Genomic DNA, 24,565 nt, shown 5'->3' on the forward strand with positions numbered 1-24,565 from the left:
TGCTCCAGTGTTGCACTCCTTTGTCATACAACTGTGGCTCACAGCTTTGGGCAAAATGGAGTTTACTTGTCAGGGTACTGTGCCCTGGTTCCACATACCAGGATCCTGCAACAGAGCGCTCTGTCTGTGGAGAGCACGAGGGGACTTGTCCTAACAACTGGTCAACTCATGAGGGGGCTGCAGTGGAGATTGGCCATCAAGGGGCTAAGCAGGAGTGGTTCCCATCATGGACAAAGCAGAGCTTTAGCAGCGAGATTGCTCTTGCAGAAGACGACAGTTCCATGTTGTCTGTAAAATTTCTGGTGTTACATTGGTGCGTGCTCACGCACCACCAGGACTGAGAGCCGAGACCAGGGCTGAGGACCAGGTGCTCTGCGCATCTGGCCACGCAGCCAGTACATAACCTCGGTGACAACTCACCTGACTTTGGCAATTCTCTGATGAGGAAGAAATCCTCATTTCCAGAGACAGGAGTTGGAGTTGGAGAGAGCATAAGAGATCCTGGGCTCCTCCTGGGCTAGTGCTTGCCATGGATATGGACAACCACACTTCCCTCCTGATATTTTCTACTTTGTTTTGTGGCAAGATCCATACGGTGCTACAGTGTCCTTAGAGCTGCCTGAGGCACCAATGCCTTCCCTATCACAAGGATTCCAAGAGACTCCTACAGACTTGATAAGGGGGTTAAAAACTTGGGAGTTTGTTTGAATTGCATGAGGAAAGGTCTAAATATTGCATAATGGAAGAGTAATGTCCATACTAGGAAAGTCCTGTTATTAAATCCTGGTTCCCTCACCCCATTTCCACCATTCCTGGAATATTTTTGCTGCCACAACCTTCTCTCCCTCACCCTCCACTGCTTCTAGATTGTGTCCTTCCAGCCCTTAGATGTTTTCATTCATGTATTTTAGTCCTTGTGCTGCCCATGGCCCTTCTGTATCCAGTCCCCTCTCTGTCTTTTCTTTCCGAGCCTCCACTTCTATTTACAGCTCTGTTTTTCTGCTTGCTTAAAGTTTCAGATGATTACTCTTTGTAAACCATTGCTCAATTGTCAAGTGCCTCAATGTCAGCACTGCTGCCCTCTGATCCCCAGGTGGTCCTCTGACTTTTTGGAGTGGTGTCAGCTGATAGTAAAGCTCAGTTTTGCCAGCTGCCTTCAGATACCTGTTTTGGGCACATGGTATGTTTTAAACTGTGTTTGCAAACCCAGTTTCTACTGAGAGCATAACATCTTAATTCAGAAAGCAAAAGCCACACGAGGAAACTGCAGGAAGTGGGACTGGAATGGAAGGAATGTTGACTGGAAAGACAGACGGAAGTGCACTTTAAACATTTTTTACTAGACTGTAAATAAGAATGGACTGGAAAACCAAAAAAAAAGATCTTTGAACGTTGGTTGGATTTTGCAATATCAAGGTTTCATATTACAGAGAAAGAAAGAATGGGGAAAGTGTTGAACCGAAATATCAGAATCAACTGACAGGTAGTGTGTGCTGTGATACACGTTTATTGATAAGTTTCTTGAACTCTACTTGTAACTTAAATTACATAAAAGCCAATCATACTACTAATGACTGTTGGTGAGGAGTAGTGTTCACACACTATCCTTCATGTTTGTTCCAGCATATACTTTCTCTATTCTTAGACTTCTTTCTCATTTTTACGAGTCTGACTCACTATTTTCCAGAGGAGGCTGCACAGACATCACTGTAGTTTGGATTTACCTACCTCTCCTGTTGCAGTGTACACCAAGAATTTCTACTGCTAAAACAGATTATGAGTAAGTATTGGAATTTAGCATGTGTCAGTTTTCCTCATTGGTATGAAGTTTCCTAGTGTGAGAAGCCCTATGGAATGATAAGCCCTGGCATACATTTGGCATTGAAACTTGTGAAACACAAGCACTGTTGCTTTTAGTTTCAATTTAAAAACTGAATCTGAGCATATTTAAATGACCTGGTCTGTAAGAAAGATTTCCATGGAGTATCTTTCAACAGTGAGCTGGCTTTTTTAGAAGTTACCCTCACCCCTATAAACGCCAGCTGTTGAACATCTCTGGAAGAATCAGGCTCTCTTATGGAGCCTGACATATCCTGAAGCCCCGGTGCCCTGCTGTCTTGGCCCCCCTGCATGACAGGCAGCCTGACGGGGCTTGTGCCGCTCGCCTGTGGCCAGGGAGTGATCCGAGCCCTGCCAATGTTGCCAGCCGGCATTGTTCCCACTGCCATCTATCCATGTGCTGGGGGGGCTGCCGGGAGAAGCAGGGCAGGCCTGCTGCCCGCTGGTGGACAGGAATGCACGGGGCAGCTTTGGGAGCACAACCGGCTAGGGAGCAAAGTTCTGGAGCGCAACTCCTGCCCCGAAGGGTCGGGGAACTGATGGGCTGAACAGCAAGGAGAGCCGCTGGGCCTGTGAGGAGGCTGCTTGGAGTGCGAGTCAATGCAGAGGAAGATGAAATCCCCCAGGACTACAAGTCCCAGTGTGCAGTACTGCTCCTCCGGTTGTGTAACCAGCACCCTGGCCGGGGCGAGGTGGTGGGCAGCCAGAGGTCCCCTCCCACACAGGCCAGGGCCGGCGCTGTTCCCAGGCAGCTCCTCTCTGCAGGAGTGGGAAAGTGTAGCCTTTATGAGCACCAGACACTCCGGGCCCGAGGGGTGTGAACACCCTTTGGCTATGCAGGATGTTTTGGGACTTGCAAATACATGCCTGCAAGCAGCCATGAGGGCGGGTTATTGCTGAGTTCCCGACAGGGAAATGGGGCTACTGTGACCTTGCCACAGCCCTGCTCCTTTGCCAAGGGAAGTTATGCTTCCTCAAGTTTTCCGTGTAAGAAAATGTAAATTTCTCTGGGCAGCAGCGTTGGCGGTTGGCTGCTAAGCTGAATCCCTTGTTATAGGAAGTGTCTGGGAACAGAGAGGTCAGGCTAACCGGATCGGGAGTGCGTGGGCAGGCAGTGGCTGCCAGTGTGTAGGCATGCGAGGTGTCAGTAGCCATTTAGTGAGAGCACAAGGTCAGTCAATGTCGGGGTGCGAACAGAGCCTTGTACTCAGGAGGGAAGGCTGAGCCCCATGTTAACCGAGCGAGGTCTTCTCTGCCTGGCCCCTACCTGTCGCGGTACCTCCTACGTCACCCTGTGACAGTGCCTTTGGGCCACGCTCTCAGGAGGAGCCCAGTTTCACGGACGCGGGTCCAGGACTGGTGTTCTGGCAGCGACAGCATCACCTGGAGCGGGAGGGGGGCGAGCCCCCAGCCCTAAAGCCGGCTGCCGCTGCCTTGGCAAAGGCTGTTCCGGGCCCCGGCTCCCGGGGAGGCTGTTCGCTGCTAAGCGGTGCCTGCCCTGCTCTCGGCTCCACAAGAACCTCTCCCTCGCCACCGCCACCGCTCAGCCGACCGCGCTCTGGGGCTGCCCGCCCCACAGAGCCCGGTGTTCCAGGCTCCGTGCCGTCCTGCTCGCCGGCTGTCGGCTGCCTTCCCCAGGGCCCCCCTCCCCTGCGCTGCCCCCCTCCCCCGGGCCGGCAGCGCGGCCGCCACGTGGCGCCGGGGCCGCGCCGGCCCGTCCCGCTCCCCGCGCCGCCGGACGGGGCGGGCCCGGCCCTGCGCTGCCGCCGAGCGGGACCCGCGCTGCCCCGGGGCGGGGCCGGCCTGGGCTGTCCCGGCGCCGCTCCGCACGGCCGGACCCCGCTCCGCCCGCCAGCCCGGCCCGGCCCCGGCCCCGCCGCCCATGGGGAGCGCGGCCCGGCGGCGGCCCGGCAGCAGGAGGGAGCAGGGAGGCTCTGCCGGCGGCCCCGCTCGCCCGTAGCTCGGCGGGGCATGCCCGGCTCCAGGATGCCGGCCTGGGGGATCCTGCCCGTCACGCTGCCTGCCTTCACCATCACCGGGATGTGGATCGTGTGAGTGCCGCGGGGCCGCCGCCAGCCCCCCTCTCACGGGCGGCGGGGCCGGGGGCGCCCGGGCTGCGGGATGCTGTGGGCTGGGGGGCCGGAGGATACTTCAGGGTGGGATGGTGCGAGGCAGGAGGTTGCGGGGCGCCGCTGGCCCCCATCAAGTTGGGGCACTTCGGGACACTCCCTGGCTCCCACACCTCCCTGAACCCGCGCAGCTGCCCTGCGTGGTCCCCGCGCCCCCTGCAGCAGCTCTGGTGTGTGCCTCCCTGGCCTTACATCCCTGACATCCCGTGGAGTCGCGCGCCCCTGTCCCGGCGTGAGTGCGGCTGATGCTCAGGTGGCACAGGAACAGCTTTGGGAGCCGTGCCACCAGCCCAACTCCTGCAGCGCCGAGGCCAGTACGTGGGCACCCATCCCATGGATGGAAGGGCCTTGTGCTGGGGGCAGAGGCTGTGTCCCATGGGTGAGCAGCATTAGTCCACCCCACTAGTCCCCTTCTCGGGCCTCAGCACTGATGGGCAATGGATGAGGGATTTTTCCCAAAGGCACGGAGAGCCTCAGTATTGATGGTGGGACTTTCCAGGGTGCAAATGCACCCCATAACCCTACAGGTCCCTCCAAGTGTTTCCCCCTTTGGTATCCCCTGTCCTCCTTCAACAAAGCCGAATGCTGACCCTGGTGCAAGGAACTTGTGCTCCAAGTTTTTCCCTTGGACACAGTGTAAAGCACTGTCTGTCTCCTGTGAGTGACCCTGAGGGGCAGATGCCCCTCCTGCGTGGAGCAGCACTGGTGGGGGTGGCTGCTTTATGGTCCTCACAGCCAGAGCTGCCCTGGGAGTGGCCCTCTTAGGCCCTTTTCCTGGCACCAGACATGTCCTGCAGCCCCTGATGCTGTGTCCCTCACAAGTGCAGTACCAGCAAGAGGTCGAGCAGTTGCCTGTGGAGAGCGTGGCCCACACGGGGGCTCATCAGCTATGCCTGGGATTCAGAGCCATGAGAAGGAACAGGGTAGGCAGGGGCACATCCCTCTGGGAGAGGACAGTGCTGTTTGTGCTTCGGTTGGCTAATTGCCCCCTTCCAGGAGGGTATGGAGGTCTGGGATGAGTACTGAGTGCTTGGGTGAGATCTGGGAAGTAGCTGGGTGAGGGATCTGCTGGAGAGTGCTGCCCCTTGGATCCCCCCAGTTGTCCTGCTCTTTGCCTCTCTTGTGGGAACACCCTTTTTGCAACCCAGCTTTATGTGGCCAGCTCGGGCAGGATAGGGGTTTTCGTATTGGTGTCGGGGCTTGTTTTTAACCTGAGCTCTTTACGGCTGTGATCTGAACAGCATGGTGCTGCCTGCTGCTGTGGCTGCTGGGCAGGAGGGCTCCTTGATGGCTGGGGCAGCCACAGGGCTGAGCACCCCTGAGGTGAAGCCGGATGTGTTTCATGAGCCCCTTGTTATGCTGACTGAGATGCAGGGGTGACTCCACAGTGAAGTGCTTGATGGAGCTGATCTGCTCGAAATGCCCTGCCAATGCACCAGCTACTTATCCAGACTATTTACAGCTCCAGCACTAGCCAGCCAGGAGCTGGGGGAAGCACAGCAGAGCCATCAGGTGACAGCTGGCACAGCTGTGGGCTGGTGGAGAGCCCCAGTACCAGGGCGGGGGCTCCGTGGCAGAGCAGTCCCTAAGAGACAGCAGCATGAAGGTGAAGAGGCCCCACAGAAGCATCTGCACTGAGCTGGAGCAGGAGGTGGCTCTCAGCAGGGATGGGGGTACAAGGCAGGGGGACATGCTCCCAGCAGCGGGAGCTCCACAGAGCGTATGCTGGGCTCATGCACTTGTTTTCCTTTTCCCTGCTTTGTAAAGCTGGGAGGTGCTGTAGGATGAGTGCTGGCCCTGCCAGGCAGTGAGGACTTTTATCCTCTGCTCCCTCAGCTGGTCCCTGGGGCTGGTCCGGGTGCTGGCAGAGAGCAGGGGTGCAGGGAGGCAGGTGGCTGCAGTAACCCTGTTGTTGTCTCTCCCCCAGATATGCCATGGCACTCTCCAACAACCACATCTGCCCTGTCCACAACTGGTAAGGCCTGGGGGGAGGCAGGGGCTCTTTGGCACACACTGGCTCAGTTAAAGGCTTTGTAATGCCGGGTCCCCTCCAGACCTGTCCCACTTGAACTGTGCCACTCTGTGCCAGACCACTGGGTAGTTGAGCTACCCCCTGCACCATCCCTGTGCTGAAAGGGGGGTTGGGGATCAGGCTGACCCGGGGATGGGGCTGGGGATGACAGGAGAGGTGGGAGCATTAAATATGACTCAGAGCCACCTTCACCCTCAGCAGACAGGTTGGTGACAGCGATGGGGTGCAAATGCCCCAGGGCATGTGCCTCCTGTCTGGCACAGTAGGCAGTAGCTTTCTGTCTGGCACAGTAGCTTTCAGGAGCAGAACTGCTTTGGGGGGACTAGCTACTGTCAGGGTTGGACTGCCCTCTCTCCCCTGCCCAGGCTCGCATGCGGTTACAGCTGCTCCGGTGAACAGTCCAGCCCTGCTGCAAACCAGGCAGAGAGAAGGAGGCCATTGAAAAAACACAGCGTGGAGAAAGTATGAAAATAAGTGGTCAGGGAATTACAGAGGGCCGTGTGTCTCCATGGAAAAGGTTGCGACTTGCTTGCTTGAGGCTAAATCTGGCAGTGCCAGGGGGATGGGATGGCCCCGCGGCGCCTGGACACCCCATGAGCAGAGCTGCCTGCAGCTCCCCCATATGGGGGACAAGGCGTGGAGAAGGCAGGGACTGGGAAAAGAAACCCTGTTTGGTCTCTTGGCAACTTCTGCAGGGTTTTTGGCTTGCTGTGTCGCCTTAAAAATCTGCCCAGAGAGATCCATGTTAGTTTAATTCTTGCTAAAGTGTTTGAAGAAGGGGAAAAAAAAAAAACCTGCTGCCATTTCCTGCCTGATGGCTGATTCTGCCCTGGGAAGAATGTGTGTGTCGGGTTGTCTCCGCCACACAGCCAGCCCTTAATGATGAATAATGCTTCCCGGCCTCAGGCTGCTCTCTTTAAACAAAATAATAATAAAAAAAATCCTCCCAAACCAAACACGGCCCCAAGAGCAGCATTTGAGGAGGCCGTGGGGCTCCATGCCTTGCCTGGGTTTAGTGGTTGGAAAACAAAGCCACCAGTAAACTGAGGAGACTGAAAAAACATCAGAGCCCAGCCCAGCCCTTTCCAGAAAGGATTTTTTAACCGTGCGCTTGCTGCACGGCCGGAGGTGGCGGATAGTCAGGCTGGGACAGGGATAGGGAAGGGCTGGTCCCCCACAGCTCCCATCTCCATCACTGGGCTGGAGGTATCTGAACCCTTTGGAACACAGGACACCACAGGCTCCCTGCCTGTGGTGTGAGGAGGGGGATCCTACTCAGCCATTCCAGGTAGAGGTGCTGGATGCCTGGGTGATGCTGCTGCAAAGGGGCACCCAAAAAACCTCCGAATGTGTGCCAGCTCCTGGGAGAGCTGTGAGGGTGAGGGGGCGTGTACGCCCATGGTGGGAATTTGGTCAGGGTTGCAGGCAGCAGTTGTGGTACAGGAAGGTGTCTCAGGCTGATAAAGAGCTCAGGGTCCCCATGTTCACGGGGTCTGTGGGCGCAGGAGACACTCCCAGGGAGCTGCAGTGGGTGGGAGCACCAGAGCCCTGCCCCAGCCTGGCAGTACTGGGGGCTGCTAACAGGCCCCTGGGGGGATGCCCTCCTGGTGTGTCGGGCAGCTGGCTTTGGTCATGTCCTCCCTCAGGCAACACCTCCCAGCTCCTCACAGGTCACTCTCTCCCTCCCTGGTACGGGTGGCACCTGGTACGGGTCCCAGGAGTGCTTGTGCATTTCCCCACACAGCTCAGTGTTCTTACCTGGCCCCTGCAAACCTGGAGCTGTTGGTAACTGCATGCCCAGCTTCATCAGCAGCTCCCACCCCAGGGATATGTGATGGTGCTTGCAGGTGGATGCTCCCACCAGAAGCCCCTGAGCCCAGCACCCTGGCCTGTGCACTCAACAGGGTGTGCAGCCCTCTGCCCCACCATGGCTTCTTCCTCACAGACAGGGGCTACGGGTGGACAGCAAAGCCAGAGGCAGGGGATAGGCTGTGGAAGCCCAGATGTGATGCTACCAGAGGACCCTGTTGGGCAGTGGTTGCTCCCTAGAGGGGCTTGACACAGGATGCGGGCACATCCCTGGGGTCGAGCTGTGCTCACTGGGGAGCAGCTCTGCTGCCCTTGCAGGGCTAGTGGGCAGGAGACAGGAGGGTCCCAGGCAGCATCTCTGCTCTCCTAACCTGTCCCTTTGCTGCCGGCAGGAATTACAATCAGTCGTGTGACATGGACGGCCCCAGCTCCTGCTGCACTCTGGATCACATCCCCCTTGTCAGGTGAGCAGCTGCAGAGTGGGAGCACAGGGCAGAGCCGCTCTGGGACCCCTCCAGGACAACCCAGGAGAGTATTTTGGGGAGGGGGGAGCAAGCGCACAGCCAAGTGCTCCCTGTCTGAGGGCTCCCTGGGTCTTGCTTTGTCCCCACAGCAAATGTGGCACCCTGCCTCCCGAGAGCTGCTTCTTCAGCCTCATCTGCAGCCTGGGCTCCTTCATGGGTAAGTGCTGGCTGCCAGGGGAGTGGGGCTGGGAGTGGGCTGCCCTGCAGCACAAACCCCCAGCATGGGGCAGGAATGGGATGAGGGAGGCCGCAGGCAGCAGCATGTGATGGAGCTGTGTCTCCCTCCTGCAGTCATCCTGGTGGGACTGCTGCGCTACGCCCACATCCTGGAGCGCCTGGGGCCATCCCTCCTCAACACCCTGGGGCTGGCCACTGGCTGGGTCTGCGCTGCCGGCCTCACCATGGTTGGCAATTTCCAGGTAAGGCATCTTCTTGGGAGTCCCCATGGGCAGGAGGGTGGGAGAGGGCCTTGGCTGGAGCAGGGCAGTGGCAGTGCTCAGCAGGGTAGGGTTTGGGGTGGTTTGGTGGTGGTTTCTGTTTGTGCAATCCTTCCGCTCTGCTGGGTTAGCGCTGTGCTTCCCAGAGTGATGGGAGTCCTCTTTGCTAGTGTGTTCATAGTTCAGGTCCAGATTAAGCTGCTGGGTTTGGTTTAACCCTTACCTGAGACCCTCTCCAAGGTCTGTCCCCTCCATGGGCATGTGCAGGGCCAGGGACGTGCCAGTCGGGCTGAGGACCGTGCCAAGCTGCCGATGCTCCTGTTCAGGGGTGATGCCAGGTAACTGCCGGGACAGAGTCTGTGCTGGCAATGACCAAAGTGAGCCCAGGCTTGGCAGCACACAGCAGCACTCAGCCCCTGCCTACACTGCCAGGCACCAGCCTCCCGGCAGCTGCCTGCCCACTGCCTGCGGCAGCCGGTCCCTCCTGCTTGGCAGGAGGCTGCTGCCGGCGCCAGCCACAGGAGAGGCTTGCTGGCCTCGATCCCCCTCGTGCCCCAGCTGTGGCTCAGCAGCACTGGGCTGTGACCCTCGTGGGGGGCAGTGCAGGTGGCCCCAGATGCCTCTCAGGGCAGAGGGCAGCTCCTGCTCCTGGGCACAGCAGGGCTGCTGGCCCACAGATGAAAGAAACAAAGTGCTTTGAGATCCCAGCAGCAGATACTGGGTACAAATCTGCTCTTCAGCCAGGAGTCAGGCACAGGGTGAGCTGCCTGGACTTGCTCCTGGCACTGCCTGCACCCCTACCTGGGCAGGAGCCCAACCCCTGGAGCAGAGCCGTGTTGTGCCAGGCAGTGTCCCAGGGTGCCAGCACTGATGGTCTCTTCCCCACAGGTGGATCACGCCAAGGTGCTGCACTACATTGGGGCAGGGGTGGCCTTTCCCACCAGCATGCTGTTCCTGCTCCTGCAGTCCATCCTCACGTACCGCATGGCCAAAACCCGAGGGCAGTACTGGACTGGCCACTTACGAAGCATCCTCACCACTGTGGCCTTTGTCACCCTCGTCTTCAGTATCTTGAAGGTGTGGGAAGAAGTTTGGGGATGGGCTGGTGAAAGGTGTTTCTCATGGTGGGTTATGCACCCCGTGTTCTCCATCCTTTTCTCTGGCAGTGAGGCATGGTGCCAGGAGAGGGGCTGGGCAGGGGACTGAGGGTGGGTAGCTCTCTGCAGGTATAGGCTGGATGAGCAGCAGTCTCAGGGCTGGGAAGGGGCTGAGGAGGGGAAGGGATGCTGGTGGGCATTTTTTGGGGTGCTAGGATGCCCCAAACCAGCCCTGCCCTGGCTGCTGCAGCCCAGCCACCACTGCAGGCTCCAGTTCCACATAAGCCAGGGCTGGTTAACTGATGGTTTTTTTTTCATGAGACAAAGGTATGTTGAGCAAAGTGTCTGGGTTACCTGTATGACCAAAGCTGAGTACAAAAGTACTCTGTGCAGGTGCTGGGTGGGTGCATGGCAACACCTCTGCCAGCCAGGGCTCTCTGGCACCCATAAGCCAACCTGCCCATGAGGATGAGGCAGGGCTTGGTGAGGAGGCACTGGGGTTTGCAAACACTGTAGCAGGGAGGGAGGGCACGGTGTCAGGTGAACTGGGGCTCGAAGAATGGTCCTGAGTGTGTGGCCAAGGAGCCAGGAGCTTGTTTGGGACTGAGGGTGGGGATAAACTGGGAAACAAGGTGGTGGTTATTGGGCAGGAAGGGTAAAAAACATCCAGTGTCCGTGGGTCCCAAAGAGGCTGGCTGGGGTCTGGCTGAGGTGAGCAGCAGCACAAAGAGGAAACTGGGGGGTGCTGGCAGGCCTGGCACATATCAGAGAGTCTCGCTCTGTCACAGCAGCAGGCAGGCAGGCTGGGAATCAGGCAAGGAGCTGGGAAGGGTAGGAGTGCCGCAGGGCCATGCCAGCTGGGAGGGACAGGAAGGGCACGTAAGGACAAGGGAGACAGGACTGGTGCCCATCTGCTGTGGCCATCCTGCTCTGTAAGGACTGGGGACTAGCAGTGGGAAAGCAGTGAGCTGTGGTGTGGACAGTGTGGGGAAAGGGTTGGGATCTCTCCTGATGGGATGGGGGGAGTGAGCAGAGGGCTCTACACTGTACAGGTCAGGTCCCTGCCTCTGCAGCTCTCACAGATCTTGGTCTCACTGGCAGAAGGCACCATACTGCTGGAGGCTTCACCTGGAGGGTTGGGGGATGCCTTCTCCCCTCACCCACAGTGGCTCTGGCAGTAAATTTCCCTAGAGATCCTTGGTGAGGATGAGAGAAGGATAAAGAAACTCTGGCAGCAGTAGGACGTGGAGAAGCAGGAGCAGGCCCCTTCCCTGGCATGGGCCAGCCTGCAGCACAGAGGGACAGGAGGTGCTGCAGGGCTGGGATGAGCAGCCCAAAACCCATTACCTAGGGGATGGAGTGCTGATCATCTTTGATGGCATCCTGCAGGAGGATGGGGAGTGTCAGCCTGGCTTGAGGAAGAGACAAGGGGTGTGGGGAGGGTGAGGCATCTGGGCACCTGGCTTGCACTGAGAAGTGCAGCCTGAGTTCCTCCTGCCTTGGCCTTTTCAGAAAATCCCAGCCTGGCATCAGTCCCATGATTTACTGAGGCTGGTTTGGGCATGTGTGCCACAGCCTCACCCATGCTAGGGCCCTCGTGCTGCTGGGTTTCTGGGTTTTAGGAGTGGCGGTGCATTTCCTGCAAGGGTGGGTACTCACAGCCACCCCAGCATGCGGTGGCAATGGGACATGGTCCTCCATGAGGTGGTTGGTGTCCATCTGTGCTTTCCTTGACTGAGATACCCTCAGGCGGTGTGTTCTTCATCCAGGAGAGCTTTGTGCTGCAGCACGTGGCTGCACTGTGTGAGTGGATGTTCATCATCGATGTCCTGGTCTTCTACGGCACATTCACCTTTGAGTTTGGGGCCATCTCCACAGACACCTTCCTGGTCCTGCTGAAAGCCAGCCGGGCTCCCAAAAGTTACAAAGACGAGAGCAGCGTGTCCAGCACGGCCCACATCCACAGCCACGTGGAGGGCTTGGCTATGGCCTGACCCCCACAGGAGGCAGCTCACAGTGGAGACTCCCAAACTGGGCTCTGACAGTAACTCCCCACCTTGAATGTCTCTGAGACCCCAGCTGCCTTGGTGTGCTTGTGTGTGTGTGTGTGTGTGTGTGTGTGTGTGTGTGTGTGTGCACGTGTGGGCATGCGGTGCCCTCCACTCTTGGCAGGAGCTGTGTCCAGGACTCCTCTGGCAGCTGGTGCCCGTGCAGGAGCTGCCCCCTCTCTGCCCACAGGATTTGGGGGCACTGTTGGGGTGCAGAGATGCCAACCTCGTGCTATCAACAGAGCCAGGATCTGCCCCAGAGCCTCTGGGGTAGCCTTGTCTGAGTCAGGGGCTGCTGCAGGCAACCATAGAGGCCCCCTTCTGTAAGCGATGTGCAGGAACAGGGGGCTCACTCTTCCCTCACCACACAAGCCTGGTATGCTGGGAGGGAGGGAGATCTCTGTTCTTCCCTCCTCCACAGGGAAGATTCAGCAGAGCAAGCCTGCCAAGTATGACTGTCAGAGGAGCCAAAAACCCAGAGTGCCTTTTCCCTTCCTTGGGAAGTTATGGCAGTGCCGGTCTGTCTGCACCCCCAGTGAGAACGGCAGCAGGGGGTCCCTCCCTGCCTGGCTTCCTGGGTGGAGGCAGTGCCTCGCACTGCCACAGGATGACACCCGCAGCCCTAGCTGGCCTCGCTGGCCTCTCGAGCTCTTGCTGCTCAGGGCCTTCCTTGCCTTCAGTTGATGACTTTCCTGTCATTTTTTTCAGCTTTGAGAATTGCTGAGGCAAGTTTCACCTCCTGGGTCATGGCATTCCCGTGCTCCCAGCTAATTTGGGAAGTGAGTCTGAATTTACCATCATACCAAGACACTGTGCCTGCAGAGCAGCAGATTTGCCCCCCTGTACCGCTGCCAACTGAAGCTGTCCCATGAGGGAGCGTCCCAGTCCGGGGTGGGCGGCCACCAGCCCTCCCACCCAGGGAGCACAGGCATAGAAAGGGGAGGCACTTCTGTAGGAACAGATAAACGCATGCCCTGTTCTGCCAGGACTCCCAAATCCGTCCACTGGTGCCTTGGCCAGCACCTGCCTGGTGGGAGCCCATCCTGCTCAGTCCCAGCATCCTCAGGCTGCAGCCCGGGGTGTCCTGCGCAGGGGCGTGGGGTGTTGAGGGGTATGAGTGCTCTGTGTGTGTGTGTTGTGTGTGTATAGATCTAAAAACATGTATATATATATATATACACCCATATATATATATATATATAAATTTTCCCTTGTCCCTGGAGAGGGGCATTTGCTGCTGCTGCTGTGCGCATTGATCAGGTTGGGCTTGCCTATTTGCCCACCTTTCCAAACCGGCCTGTAAATCCACCAGTATATGTAGTTCAAAGAGGAGCATTTCTGACTTTTATATCTAATATATTTTTTAAAAAAATATATAAAGACAACAGTGAATTTACAATAATAAAAGTGAAAATCAGCCATGGGCGAGAGAGATGGTCCTTCCCCGCCGCGGTAGCAGCTGGCTTTGGGAACGGGGTGAGTGGCCCTGCGGGTCTCAGGGGACAGCCGTGAGCCCGGGGCTCGGTGCCCTGACCCGAGAGGGACGGGCGGTTTCGACGGGATGCAGCAGCCTGGAGCTGCCTGTCCCCTCGGGGGTCCCCCGGCCCGCCCTGCCGCTGTCCCGCCGGGCGGAGCCGGGCCCGGGAAGCCCCGGGAGGCGGAGTCAGGACGGGACTTTCCCGGTACCGCGGCCGGGGCGCGACGGCTGGGCTGGGGCTGGGATGAAGGTAAGCGGCCGGGCCGGGGTGGGGGTATCTGGAGGTGCCGGGGGGATGCGCCCGAGCGGCAGCGGGCAGGGCTGCCTGCGCCAGCGGGAGAAGGGTTCCCAGGGAAAGGGAACTGAGCAGTCCAGAGGTTTAAAGTTCCTTTGCCAGGGCTGCCCATCCTTGCAGAAGGGCCCTCGGCCGCTCCTGGGCCTCCTTCTCGCCCCGGCAGCCACGCCGGTCCCTGGCTTCCTCTGGACCGACCATGGGGCTCGCTGGGGTAGGGGAAGTTGGGAAGATTCAGGATGGAGAGAGAAAGCTGCTCTCTTGGAGTGGGGGGGAGGCAGCAGGTCCCAGCGCTGGCGTTTACACCCGTTTCCCTGGCGGTGGGGAAGTTGCTTATTTTCCTGTTTCTATGTTGCCAGTGAGTTCTGCCCTATCCCGCTGCTCTCTCTCTTGCATGTTGAGCTGCTCTCTCTCTTGCCCCTGTTGCGCTGGAGCGGGGCTGGCTTCCTGCCTGCTCCGAGGGGAAGAGATCCATGCCCGCAGGCTCAGCAAGATCTACCCCAAATGGAGACGTGAATGCCAACACGGTAGTGGTATTGTGGGTAGAGTGGAAACCAGAGAGAGTGAGAGATGGCAAACGCTGGGTTGTCACTGAGAGGAGTTCTCTGAGGGCACACAGATGTACAACTGGAGCGATGGTTCATAACACAACAGCAAAGGAGCTGATTTACAGGCCCTAGAGGAGAAAACCAGAAGATCAGTGGGTGGCTGGGGTTTGCCAAAACCAACTTGATAGCCACAAAGAGAGTAAAGGCGTTTTATGCAGAGAGATACAAATGGCTTCAGTGCTCGAAGGCAGGCTGTTGGGAGGGGAAGGCTTGGACAGCTTTCAGGGAGAGGGGATTTCTCTCTGCTGTGCTTGCACATTAAGGACCTCATTTCCAGGAAGGGTCTCAGAGCAAAGTCCTTGTAAACAGTAGGAGAGACTCAGCAGCCTCCTGCCAGCCCCTTACCAGTAGCTGTTGGGACACCTAGGATGGAGCAGAGCACAGGATTTGTGCAGAAAGCAAGGCCAGGTATTTAGGGCCATCTTTTTCAGGTGTTAGCAGACCCCAAGGGAAACAAAATGCACAGGGAATCGTATGTTAGAGGAGCAGCCAGCTGGGTGGCTGGAACATGTCAGCTGTACACTAGGGCAGTTTGGAGCAGGGCTGCACTCGTGCTGCCTCCTGCATTTCTGGAGCACTCTTTCCCATGGCTACTAAACACTCTCGCCTCAGATAGACTGACGTATATTTCCCTCCTGCCTGCGGGGCATCAGCTCTGCAAGTCAGCCGACTGTCATGGGAGGAAAGAAAATAGCACCTGCGTTACTAGGTCACGTTCAAGGAGCTGCAGGCATGGAAGAATGGCTTTAGCTCACGCTGCTTGCCAGCAGCTGGCCCTTAATTGAAGCAGTCTGGCTGGCACAAGGGAGGCTGTGCTGTCTGGCAAGGGTGCTGTGGCACTGCTGTGCTCCGGGGCCAGGCACTGGTGCTGTGCCTCGCAGTGCCTCGCAGTGCCTTGCCTCTGGGTTGCTGCTCTTTTCCCCCATTCCCAGCAATGCCCAGAGAATCCTTCCTGAGCCCTAGGAAGGTGTGAAGATGGGGAGGAATTAGCAAATGGGGGCTGCAGTTCAAGATCATGCTCCAGCTCAGATGTGCTGGGTAACACAGACCAGGGGATGCTACTGATGGAGGAAGGAGAGATGGGTTCCCTTCTGGGATGTGTGGGGGATAAAAGCTGGGTGTGTTACATTCCTAGGGGAAACCCCGAGTCCTGGCATGGCTGCTTGGCACAGAAGGCAGGACTTACTTGAGAGTAGGTCTAAGGTTGCTTTTCCAGGAACAAAGAAGCAGGTGATGACACCATCTCTGCTGCAAGGTGGGCTTCCTCCAGCACACAGTGTGCAGGGATATGGCCAGCAACCTCCCGAGAGAGCCAGAGCTGTGCAGGCTGGGGAGATGCAGGCACAACTCTGTGACATCCCAGTCATGCTGTCTGCTGCAACAAGTGGAAGTATCCTGGGCAGCAATGAGTGTGCTGTGAAAACCCCTCAAGAGGGGATGAGGCTGATGGCACTGGAGAAGGGGAGCTGTGCTATCCAAAGGGCACAATTTGTTCTTATCCAGCATCTTCAGGCCTGGGTTCCCCCAGCTGGGCTCAGCAGGTAGAGTTCGAGGTGGCTGTTCCCAGCACACTGAGGAAGGATGTTTGTCCCTTTCTTCACCTCTCTGTAAAATCTGTGCCAGCAGATGGGGTGGCTGGCTGGTGTGGCAGGCTGAAGCTGCCCAGGTGGTATGACGGGTGGGATCCCAACAGCAGGGAGGGTGTGCTGCTTCCCACAGGCCAGTGGGGGGTTGTGTCCATGTTCCTAGGCCTTTTGAAGCTCCTGCAGAATGGCAGGAGGAAGGTCCTGCCTCATTTTGCAGTGCTGGATCTCTACCTTCTCCCTCCTTGCACCCTCTGCTGCACCTGCAGGTCCTCAGACTCCATGTCCCAGGCTGCATTGCTGTCTGGGATGCATCCCACAGGCTGGCAGGGCAGGGGCTGCAGGAGCTCACCAGGGCTCAGGTGGCAGGCCAGCCAGGGGAAACCTCAGGCCTGGGGTCACAGGACAGCCCCTTTGGAGGACTTGAGTGGCTGAAAAATCTCCTTGAAAAGATTCTGTTCAGCTTCTGAAGAATATGAGTCACGCACGAGTTGAACAATCCCCTTCCTTCCCCTCTTCTCCCACACACCCAAAATCCCCTGAGCGGGACCTGCAGCAACCACTGATTCAGAAATTCATGGTATGAGGGCACCGTGGAGTCAGATACAGGGGCTTTTTTGCCTTTTTTCTTCTTTTCATTGGTTAGTGAGAAGAAATGTGGAGCAAGAGAGCGTGCTCGGAGGCTCTGCTCTGATCCTGCCCCTTTGCTAGAAGTCACCGGTGGTTTTCCGTGGTCAGGCAGACCTTGACACCAGTGGAACCCCTGTCTGTGGTACTCGCAGTCCCTGTGGCGATGCTGGGGCTGGACGGGTTGTTGAGACCAGCCTCTTCCTCCCCGGTGAGTAGGAGGGTGCAAGCGTCGTGGGCGGCAAGGAAGGGCCCCTTCTGCTGGCAGTGCCTTGGGGTCGGTGGGGAGCGTGCAGTGCTGAGTGCTGGGGTGGTGGGATATGCTCCCACAGGGAGCTCTGGGGCTGCCGCTTCCACTTTGAAGGCAGATGTTCCCAAGCGGAAAGGAGGGAATGGGAACACGGATAGCGAATGCCTCTCACAGGCCACCTCCGTGGGATGGATGCAGGAGCTGCCGTGTAAGTGGAAACTGGGGGAGAGGGAAAGCACCCCTTTGAGTGCCTGGAAAGGGACTGCCATGTGCCGGCTTTGGTCTGCAGAGTTCTGGAGAGCTTCCCCTGGCCAGGGGGAGACCAGCAAGCTTGGGGGCAGCGCTTTGGGACGGCTGCTCCTGTTTGAGTTCAGAGGGTCTTGGAGGAGACATCCCTGGGCCGGAGGCACATCATCGGGGTGGGATGTTGTGGTGTTGGGACCTTGGGGGACCCAGGAGCTATTGCCGGGCTTTGTGGTGCGGGCGAGTGGTTTCAGCCGTGTTGTACTGCAAGTCTTGCCGGGGAAGGGCCGATGGCTGCCCGGCGGGGACCGGCGCCTGTAGCGGGGCAGGCGGCCAGGGACGGCAGGGCCAAATCCCTCCGTGCTCCCGGGGGAAAACTCGGGACATGTGGCGCTCCGGGGCTGCAAGGGAGCGCCCGGGCGAGGATGGCCGGGGGAGGCGGGCGGGCGTGCTCCGGGATTTTCCAGCCCGCCCGGGGCTCCGAGTCCAAAATCCCCAGGCGGCGAGGGGACGGCTCGTCCCACAGCCCCGGGCGGCCGCCGGCGGGCGCAGGAGCGGCCGCGCTCCGAGCCGTGCAGGGCCGTGCAGGGCCGTGCCGAGCCCCGGCCGAGCCCCGTGTCCCCTGCCCTGTGCCCCGTGCCCGGGCCGTGCCCCGTGTCCCGGCCGCGGCGGGGCGGGGCGGTGACGCGCGGGCCCGTCATTTCCCGGCTCGGCGGGGTTTCTAGGGACTTTCCGGAGCGGCAGTGCCTTCCTGCAGCCCCGGTACCCGCTCAACCCCCCTCTCCCCGCAGGCCGGCGGCCGGCCCCGCGCCGACATGGACGAGCAGTTCCAGCCCGTGAGTGCGGCACGGATCGGATCGGGTCGGCCCAGGGGGGTGTCGCTGCCTGGTCCCGGTCCCGTAGCTGGGCAGGGAGCAGTGCCCGACCCCACGGGTGGGGTGGGAGGTGGGGATCTGTGCCTGCCTCTGGGGTAGGAGATGGGAGGTCTGTGTCAGCCTCCAGGGTGGGTAAAGGGGATCTGCTGGTGCCCCCGGAATGGGCAGTGAGGGATCTGCTCCTGCCCGCCCCTCTTCCCAGGGAGGGACAGGGGATCTGTTCCTGCCCTGATGGGGGTCTGTGCCAGACTGCCATCACCTGCCCAAGGTGGGAGATGGGGGTCTGTGCCAACTCTCCAGAGCAGCTGGGGATTCCAGCCCCAACACACTCATCACACTGAATTTTCCCTCCCATCACCCAGTGCCTGGATGGGCTTGAGTACGATGACTTCAGTTTTGGTTCCCACATGATGGAGCAGAAGGAGCCCCTGATTGAGACGGGTAAGGGCCCCTCTGGCTGTGCCCTTCCAGGGGTCCCCAGCTGCAATGGGTTTTCCCAGCAGGCTGACTCACACCTCTTAGTTCCCAGCAGCACCACAGTCTTTATCCTTACTGGCCCCACTGTGAGCTGGCTGGGAATCCCTGTCCTGTGCCACCGGGATGGGCCCTGCTGCTCAGTCTACCAGGGACTACCAGCTTAAGCTGTGACCTCCTCATGGTCCCTGCTCCCCATGTGACAGGGCATCCTCTGGCCTTCCCCTCCTCTCCCTACTGCTCTGACTGCTGCTCCCAGCTGCGCTATGACAGCAGAGGGGCTGGGGGCCTTCAGTACCCTCATGGGACAGACAGGGGTCACCTCGCTTTCAGTACTGTCCCCATACCTCCAGCATCCTTGCGGGAAACATGGACTTTGGTTATCCCATGTTTCTCATTGGTACATCTCCTTTCTGTTCTCCAGTAGAAGGTCCCTACCTCGTCATTATTGAGCAGCCAAAGCAGGTAAGGATGTCACCCAGGGTGTAACTGTCAGCCCCTGCTCTCATGGCATCAGGTTTTGGCCCCCCTTGGCTGACCCTCTCTTTGCCTCCGCAGCGGGGTTTCCGGTTTCGGTACGGCTGTGAGGGCCCTTCACATGGGGGGCTGCCAGGAGCATCCAGTGAGAAAGGGCGCAAGACCTATCCCACAGTCAAGGTGAGCGCTGCCCTGGGGAGGGGATGGAACAGCACCTTCAGCCAGCAGTGCACGAGCACCAGGAGGGAGCCTTGAAGGAAGGACAGGAAATTTATAATTAGCTCTTTGTGTCTCACAGCACTGGAGGGATGAGAGGGCTGTGGCAAGAGGGTTGGTGGCTATGGGGAGGGGATTTGTGGAGAGTCCTGCAAACTCCTGGTATATTGTACCTATCTCCTTTCTCCCTGCAGATCTGCAACTACACAGGGATGGCCCGGATCGAGGTAGACTTGGTGACGCACAGTGACCCTCCTCGTGTACATGCCCACAGCCTGGTGGGCAAGCAGTGCAACGAGGCTGGCAACTGTGTCACGATCGTGGGACCCAAGGACATGACAGCTCAGTATGTGTGAGGGGACCCGGGGTGGTCTCTTGCCTTTGTGAGGTGGCTGTGGGTGCTGCCTGCAGCTTACGAGATGGGGACAGGGTGGGAGTTAGTGCACGCTGGAGCTGGGTTTGCTGGATGGGGCCAGGAGTGTGTTTAGACAAGTTCATTGTTACAGCTCTGTTCCCTGAGCATTTTGCCTAGATCTAGGTTTTGGCACATGCACCTTATTTTGGGCTTCTGTCCTTGGGTTGCAGCTCCCCAGCTTTGCAGATGACTTTTGAAGCCAGCCTGAATCATGGGGTTATTCAGCAACCACTGCAGTTGCTCTTATATGTCCAGCTCTGGCTCGGCTTGGTCCTGTTTCCATTCCTCTGGCTTTCAGTCCCTCTGGTCTTGTCTTTGACAACCCTTTGGACTTGTCACCTGTGGAGCCCAGAGTTTCCTGGCTCCTTTCCTGTCCTCTGTGGTTGCTCCTCTTCTGCCCCACACATATTGACTCATTGCTGAGTGGCACTGCTCTGTGCTTTGCTCAGCTCCTTCCCAGCTGCAGGAGACTACCCCTTTGGGCTGGCTACTCCCAGCCCTGACACTCCGAGTTCCCAGGGGGTTCCCTCTTCTTCAGGTTCAGCAACCTGGGTGTGCTCCATGTCACCAAGAAGAATATGATGGAGATCATGAAGGAAAAGCTGAAGCAGCAGAAGATGCGTAACAGGAGCCATCTGCTGACGGGTGAGGGCAGCCTGGGGACTCAGCAGAACTCGGCCCCACGGGGTGACAGCAGGGGGGCTGGGGTTAGCATGGGGCTGGAGTGTGTGGGTGGGGGGACCTGGAGCACCATCCCCCCACCCAGCCTGACGGTATCTCGCCCTGCCCTGGCAGAAGCGGAGCTGCGTGAGATCGAGCTGGAGGCAAAGGAGCTGAAGAAGGTGATGGACCTGAGCATCGTGCGGTTGCGCTTCACCGCCTACCTCCGTGACAGCAGCGGGAACTTCACGCTGGCCCTCCAGCCTGTCATCTCAGACCCCATCCACGACAGCAGTGAGCATGGGGCCAGCCTGGGGAGGGTACGGGGCAGGGTGGGGTAAGGAGGTGAGGGATGCTCTGTCTGCACAGTGGCTCTGAACACCTCCTCTTGCTCTGCAGAGTCCCCAGGAGCTTCCAACCTGAAGATCTCACGAATGGATAAGACAGCAGGCTCCGTGCGGGGAGGGGACGAAGTCTACTTGCTGTGTGATAAAGTTCAGAAAGGTAAAAGCCATTGCCTCCAGCCGAAACCTGCTGGAGGGGCTGTGGCAGGAGAGATCTGGGGCCCCTGGGTGGCCAGGGGTCTGTGTTCCTGGAGCCTGACTGGGGCAAGGAGACAGGCGCTGCCAGCTCCCTTCTCTCCCCAGATGACATCGAGGTGCGTTTCTACGAGGATGACGAGAACGGCTGGCAGGCTTTTGGGGACTTTTCCCCCACAGATGTGCACAAACAGGTACAGGGGAGACAGGGAGTGTCCTGCTGTGCTCCAAGGTAGACAGGTGCCCTGTGGGGTACAGGTGCCCTGTCCCCACCTCCAAGGATGAGCAGGACCTCATATCCATGTGTCCTGCCCACAGTATGCCATTGTCTTCCGCACACCCCCCTACCACAAGCCCAAGATCGACCGTCCTGTCACCGTCTTCCTGCAGCTGAAGCGGAAACGGGGAGGAGACGTGAGCGACTCCAAGCAGTTCACCTACTACCCGGTGGTGGAAGGTGAGCACCCCCCAGGCATGCTAGCATGTCTCTTGCCACGGGGTCTGCCCCTCACCTCGCTGCCCCTCTCTCCCTGCAGACAAGGAAGAAGTGGAGAGGAAACGCAAGAAAGTCCTGCCTCAGTTTCCCCAGCACTTTGGTGGGGGCTCACACATGGGGGGTGCTGGCGGGGGTGCCGGAGGCTTTGGCTCTGGAGGAGGTGAGTGGGGATGCCTTTTCCCCCTCCCTGCCTGGGTGGCTAAGGCCCGACCCTTGGGGCTTGCTGCTCCCCTCTGCTCACTTGTCCTCCTGCTTGCTCTGCAGGTGGCAACCTCAGCTTCCCCTACTCTCCTGGGCTGCCCTACAACAGCATCTACTCACCTGGACCCCACCCTGTGGGGAGCTACCAGGGGGGTGTGCAGATGAAGGGCCCCGAGGCAGAGGGGCCCGGGAGCGACAGGCAGGCACCCACAGAGAGCACATACTGCAAGGAGCTGCAGAAGCATGGTAGGAGGGGCTGAGCTTGAGGGGGGACTGGGGGACATCACTCAGGAGAGGAGGCATGGGTTGGGGGTCTTTTGGGGTGCTGCTCTCCACTCCTGGGGGATACAGGAGGGTGGATGGATGGGGCTGCTGCTCCTGGAGGTGACATCCTGCTTTGCCCCCCAGCCCAGCTGTACCAGCTCTGGATGCTGGCACTAGCCCGTCGCAATGCCCATGCCCTGCTCGACTACTCGGTCACTGCTGACCCCCGTATGCTGCTGGCAGTGCAGAGGCACCTGGCCGCATCACAGGACGAGAATGGAGACACGTGAGCACACAAGGGATTTGGAGGGAGAGTGTGGGGGCTTTGTTGGGCATTAGAGCCATTATGGGGGCTCTGGGTGTGGCATGGAGTACCTGGAGAAGCATGGAGCTGAGCTAGGGACCACTCTACTCTCTTTTCAGGCCTTTGCACCTCGCTATTATCCATGAGCAGACAGCTGTGATCAAGCAGCTGATCGAGGTCATTGTTAGCATCCCCAGCCAGCAGATCATCAACATCTCTAATAACCTGCAACAGGTACGTTTTGCAGAGCAGCCAGTTCTCCTCTAGCTGGGAGTAGTTCCTCACTCCTGTTTCCCAACCCTGGAGGCTCCTGTTGCTGCTCCTGCTGAGGGGAGGCTGCAGATCTGAGCAAGGTTGCAGCCACACTGGAGAGAACGATGGTGCAGGACTTGGCTCCTCTTGTGAGCGCTGCTGAGGGTGTGCTGCTGTCCTGCAGACGCCGCTGCATCTGGCAGTCATCACCAAGCAGCCCCAAGTGGTCCAGCTCCTGCTGCAAGCCCGCGCTGACCCAACCTTGCTGGACCGCTACGGCAATTCCCTGCTGCACCTGGCGCTCCAGGCTGGCGATGAAGAGATGCTGAAGACACTGCTGGCCCACCTGGGCTCGGCTGCCCCTTACCTGCTCCGCCTGCCCAATTTCCATGGTGAGTGGGGTTGAGGGACGATGAGCAGCGCCATCGGTGCCGTCATGGGCTTTGCAAGAAAGCTTCTGAGTCTCTCCCCATCTTTCAGGCCTCCTGCCTGTGCACTTGGCTGTGAAGGCAAAGAGTTTGGCCTGCCTGGACCTGCTGGTCAGGACGGGAGCAGACGTGAATGCAGCGGAGAGGCAAAGCGGGAGGACCCCACTGCACCTGGCTGTGGAGATGGAGAACCTGAACATGGCTACCCACCTGGTGAAAAAGGTGTGGGGGCGGCTGGTGTGGTGGTGGCTGTGGGACAGGGATGGGGTGCAGCTCCTACAGGGCCCTGGCAGAAGTGGGGGCTCCCCTGAGGTCTTCAGGTAACAGAATGTAGGAGGAGAAGTGCCTAGGCAGCCCATCATCATGGCCTCTCACCTTTCTTGTTAGCTGGGAGCAGATGTCAACAGCCGGACTTTCGCTGGGAACACCCCCCTGCACCTGGCTGCTGGCCTGGGCTCCCCTACCCTCACCAAACTGCTCCTCAAAGCTGGTAAGTCATTGCCCTTTCTCTTTTCCCTTCCCTCTCGATAGCCCTGGCTGCCTGTGCTGAGGGGTGCCAGGCACAGGGCAGACCCCTAGGCCCACCTTCCCTTCTGGGAGCTCATTCCACCCTTCCCTAACAGGGGCAGATGTTCTGTGTGAGAATGACGAGCCCATGAGCCTATCCTCATCAGAGGCCAGCAGCGACACGGACACTGACCCCGAGGAGCAGGAGCTGGCCATGGAGCTGGGGGAGCCAGCCCTGGCTGCAGAGCACAGCACCAACCCCAAGCTCCCCATGCAGGGGCACTGGCAGGCAGGGCACAGGCAGCGCCGCTGCCACACATCCCTGGACCTGACTCGGAGCCAGAAGGTGTGTGACGCCATGGGACAAACTCCCAGGGAGCATTTCTGTGTGGGCCATGGCATGGATGGGGCAGAGCTCCAGGAGATGCTCCTGTGAGGATGCTGGTGCCCCTCCGTGTCCTGGGGAGATCCATAGCGTGAGGAGGTGATGGGGGATTTGGGCAGTGCTTTATGGGATGCTGACATCTCTGTGTCTGTCTGCAGGTGCGGGAGATACTGCTGCAGGCCTCCCAGCAGGGGCCCAAGGCGGAGCTGCCTACCGCTCCCCAGCCAGGTGAGTAGCCCTTTTCCTCCCGAAAGCACCTCACACAGGCAGGGCAGCACCCTCCTGGGGGCAAGGATGGGCAGCATGAGATGGAGGCACCTCTCCTGTGCAGGGAAGGTCCTGTCACTGGACAGTGAAGCACTGCAGGGGCTGGAGCAGCTGCTGAACCAGGACTGCAGTGGGTCAGACTGGATCGAGCTGGCCAAGCGCCTGGGGCTCTGCAGCCTCGTGGAGACCTACAAGGACACCCCCTCGCCCAGCGTCAGCCTCCTGCGCAGTTACGAGGTCAGTGCCTGGCTGAGGTGCCCCTGTCCCGCCTGCCTGCCCAGCCATCGGCCCCACTCAGAGCCCTCTTTCCACAGCTGGCAGGCGGCAGCCTGGGGGGACTGCTGGAGGCATTGGACTCTATGGGGCTCCACAACGCCGTGAGGATGCTCCACAAAACTGAGGCACTGGAGAAGCTGCAAAGCACAGGTACAGAGAGCATGGGCTGGGCGGGCAGAGGGTGTCTCTGCTGCCTCCCTGATGCCCCATCGCTAAGAGCACCTGGGAATTCCTTTGCAGAGCTGAAGGAAGACAGTGCCTACGGCAGTGAGTCGGTGGAGGAGGAGCAGAAGCCCACGTTGGCCTTGAAGCCGGGGGGTGAGCTGCCCCCTAGCCAGCAGCCACAGGTGCACTGAGGAGCCAGTAGCCCCTGTGCCCACACACTGCCCTCTGCCTTGCCCACACAAGTGCCTTCTGGACTTGGGGTCCCGGCTGCATGGACTGAGGGGGATGGGACGCAGCCGGCTCCTGCCCCTTTCTGCTCTTATTTAATGGTCCCTCTTCTAAATAAAAATACACAGTTTCCATTAGCCT

General features: G+C 58.9%; 2 protein-coding genes across 4 annotated transcripts; both read left to right on the top strand.

Moving 5' to 3' along the window:
* Window positions 1–3,719: 3,719 nt before the first annotated feature.
* TMEM150A (transmembrane protein 150A) lies at window positions 3,720–11,915 on the top strand. Its single transcript, XM_017806992.1, has 7 exons — window positions 3,720–3,890; window positions 5,896–5,943; window positions 8,202–8,273; window positions 8,423–8,490; window positions 8,625–8,752; window positions 9,659–9,836; window positions 11,617–11,915. The coding sequence occupies exons 1-7, from the start codon at window positions 3,811–3,813 to the stop codon at window positions 11,859–11,861; spliced, it is 819 nt and encodes a 272-aa protein (XP_017662481.1). The 5' UTR covers window positions 3,720–3,810; the 3' UTR covers window positions 11,862–11,915.
* A 1,668-nt stretch (window positions 11,916–13,583) lies between these two features.
* On the top strand, window positions 13,584–24,561 carry NFKB2 (nuclear factor kappa B subunit 2). 3 transcript variants are annotated; one of them, XM_017806966.1, is made up of 24 exons: window positions 13,584–13,642; window positions 16,522–16,713; window positions 17,721–17,831; window positions 18,233–18,311; window positions 18,769–18,809; window positions 18,903–19,001; window positions 19,232–19,383; window positions 19,991–20,097; window positions 20,248–20,406; window positions 20,512–20,616; window positions 20,760–20,845; window positions 20,970–21,108; window positions 21,188–21,307; window positions 21,412–21,594; window positions 21,757–21,898; window positions 22,036–22,150; window positions 22,353–22,560; window positions 22,649–22,818; window positions 22,984–23,086; window positions 23,220–23,449; window positions 23,647–23,716; window positions 23,820–23,992; window positions 24,070–24,181; window positions 24,272–24,561. In XM_017806966.1, exons 2-24 carry the CDS (start codon window positions 16,669–16,671, stop codon window positions 24,385–24,387), a joined length of 2,865 nt encoding a protein of 954 aa, XP_017662455.1. In that variant the 5' UTR covers window positions 13,584–13,642; window positions 16,522–16,668; the 3' UTR covers window positions 24,388–24,561. The 3 variants fall into 3 exon arrangements, with proteins under 3 accessions (XP_017662455.1, XP_017662456.1, XP_017662457.1); XM_017806967.1 differs by having other exon boundaries at window positions 18,772–18,809; XM_017806968.1 differs by having other exon boundaries at window positions 17,787–17,831; window positions 24,272–24,387.
* Window positions 24,562–24,565: the final 4 nt, after the last annotated feature.

This window comes from Lepidothrix coronata, unplaced genomic scaffold, assembly GCF_001604755.1.
Source record: "Lepidothrix coronata isolate B3197 unplaced genomic scaffold, Lepidothrix_coronata-1.0 Scaffold17, whole genome shotgun sequence".
Taxonomy (NCBI): domain Eukaryota; kingdom Metazoa; phylum Chordata; class Aves; order Passeriformes; family Pipridae; genus Lepidothrix; species Lepidothrix coronata.

Excerpts from the sequence above, each read along its gene's own strand:
- NFKB2 (XM_017806966.1), top strand. The coding sequence starts at position 16,669 with ATGCTGGGGCTGGACGGGTTGTTGAGACCAGCCTCTTCCTCCCCG. Across the intron at positions 20,617-20,759 it reads GTGTGATAAAGTTCAGAAAG|ATGACATCGAGGTGCGTTTC; the intron begins GTAAAAGCCATT and ends TTCTCTCCCCAG. Across the intron at positions 23,993-24,069 it reads GCCTCCTGCGCAGTTACGAG|CTGGCAGGCGGCAGCCTGGG; the intron begins GTCAGTGCCTGG and ends CTCTTTCCACAG.
- TMEM150A (XM_017806992.1), top strand. The coding sequence starts at position 3,811 with ATGCCCGGCTCCAGGATGCCGGCCTGGGGGATCCTGCCCGTCACGCTG. Across the intron at positions 5,944-8,201 it reads ATCTGCCCTGTCCACAACTG|GAATTACAATCAGTCGTGTG; the intron begins GTAAGGCCTGGG and ends TGCTGCCGGCAG. Across the intron at positions 9,837-11,616 it reads CTTTGTCACCCTCGTCTTCA|GCGGTGTGTTCTTCATCCAG; the intron begins GTATCTTGAAGG and ends AGATACCCTCAG.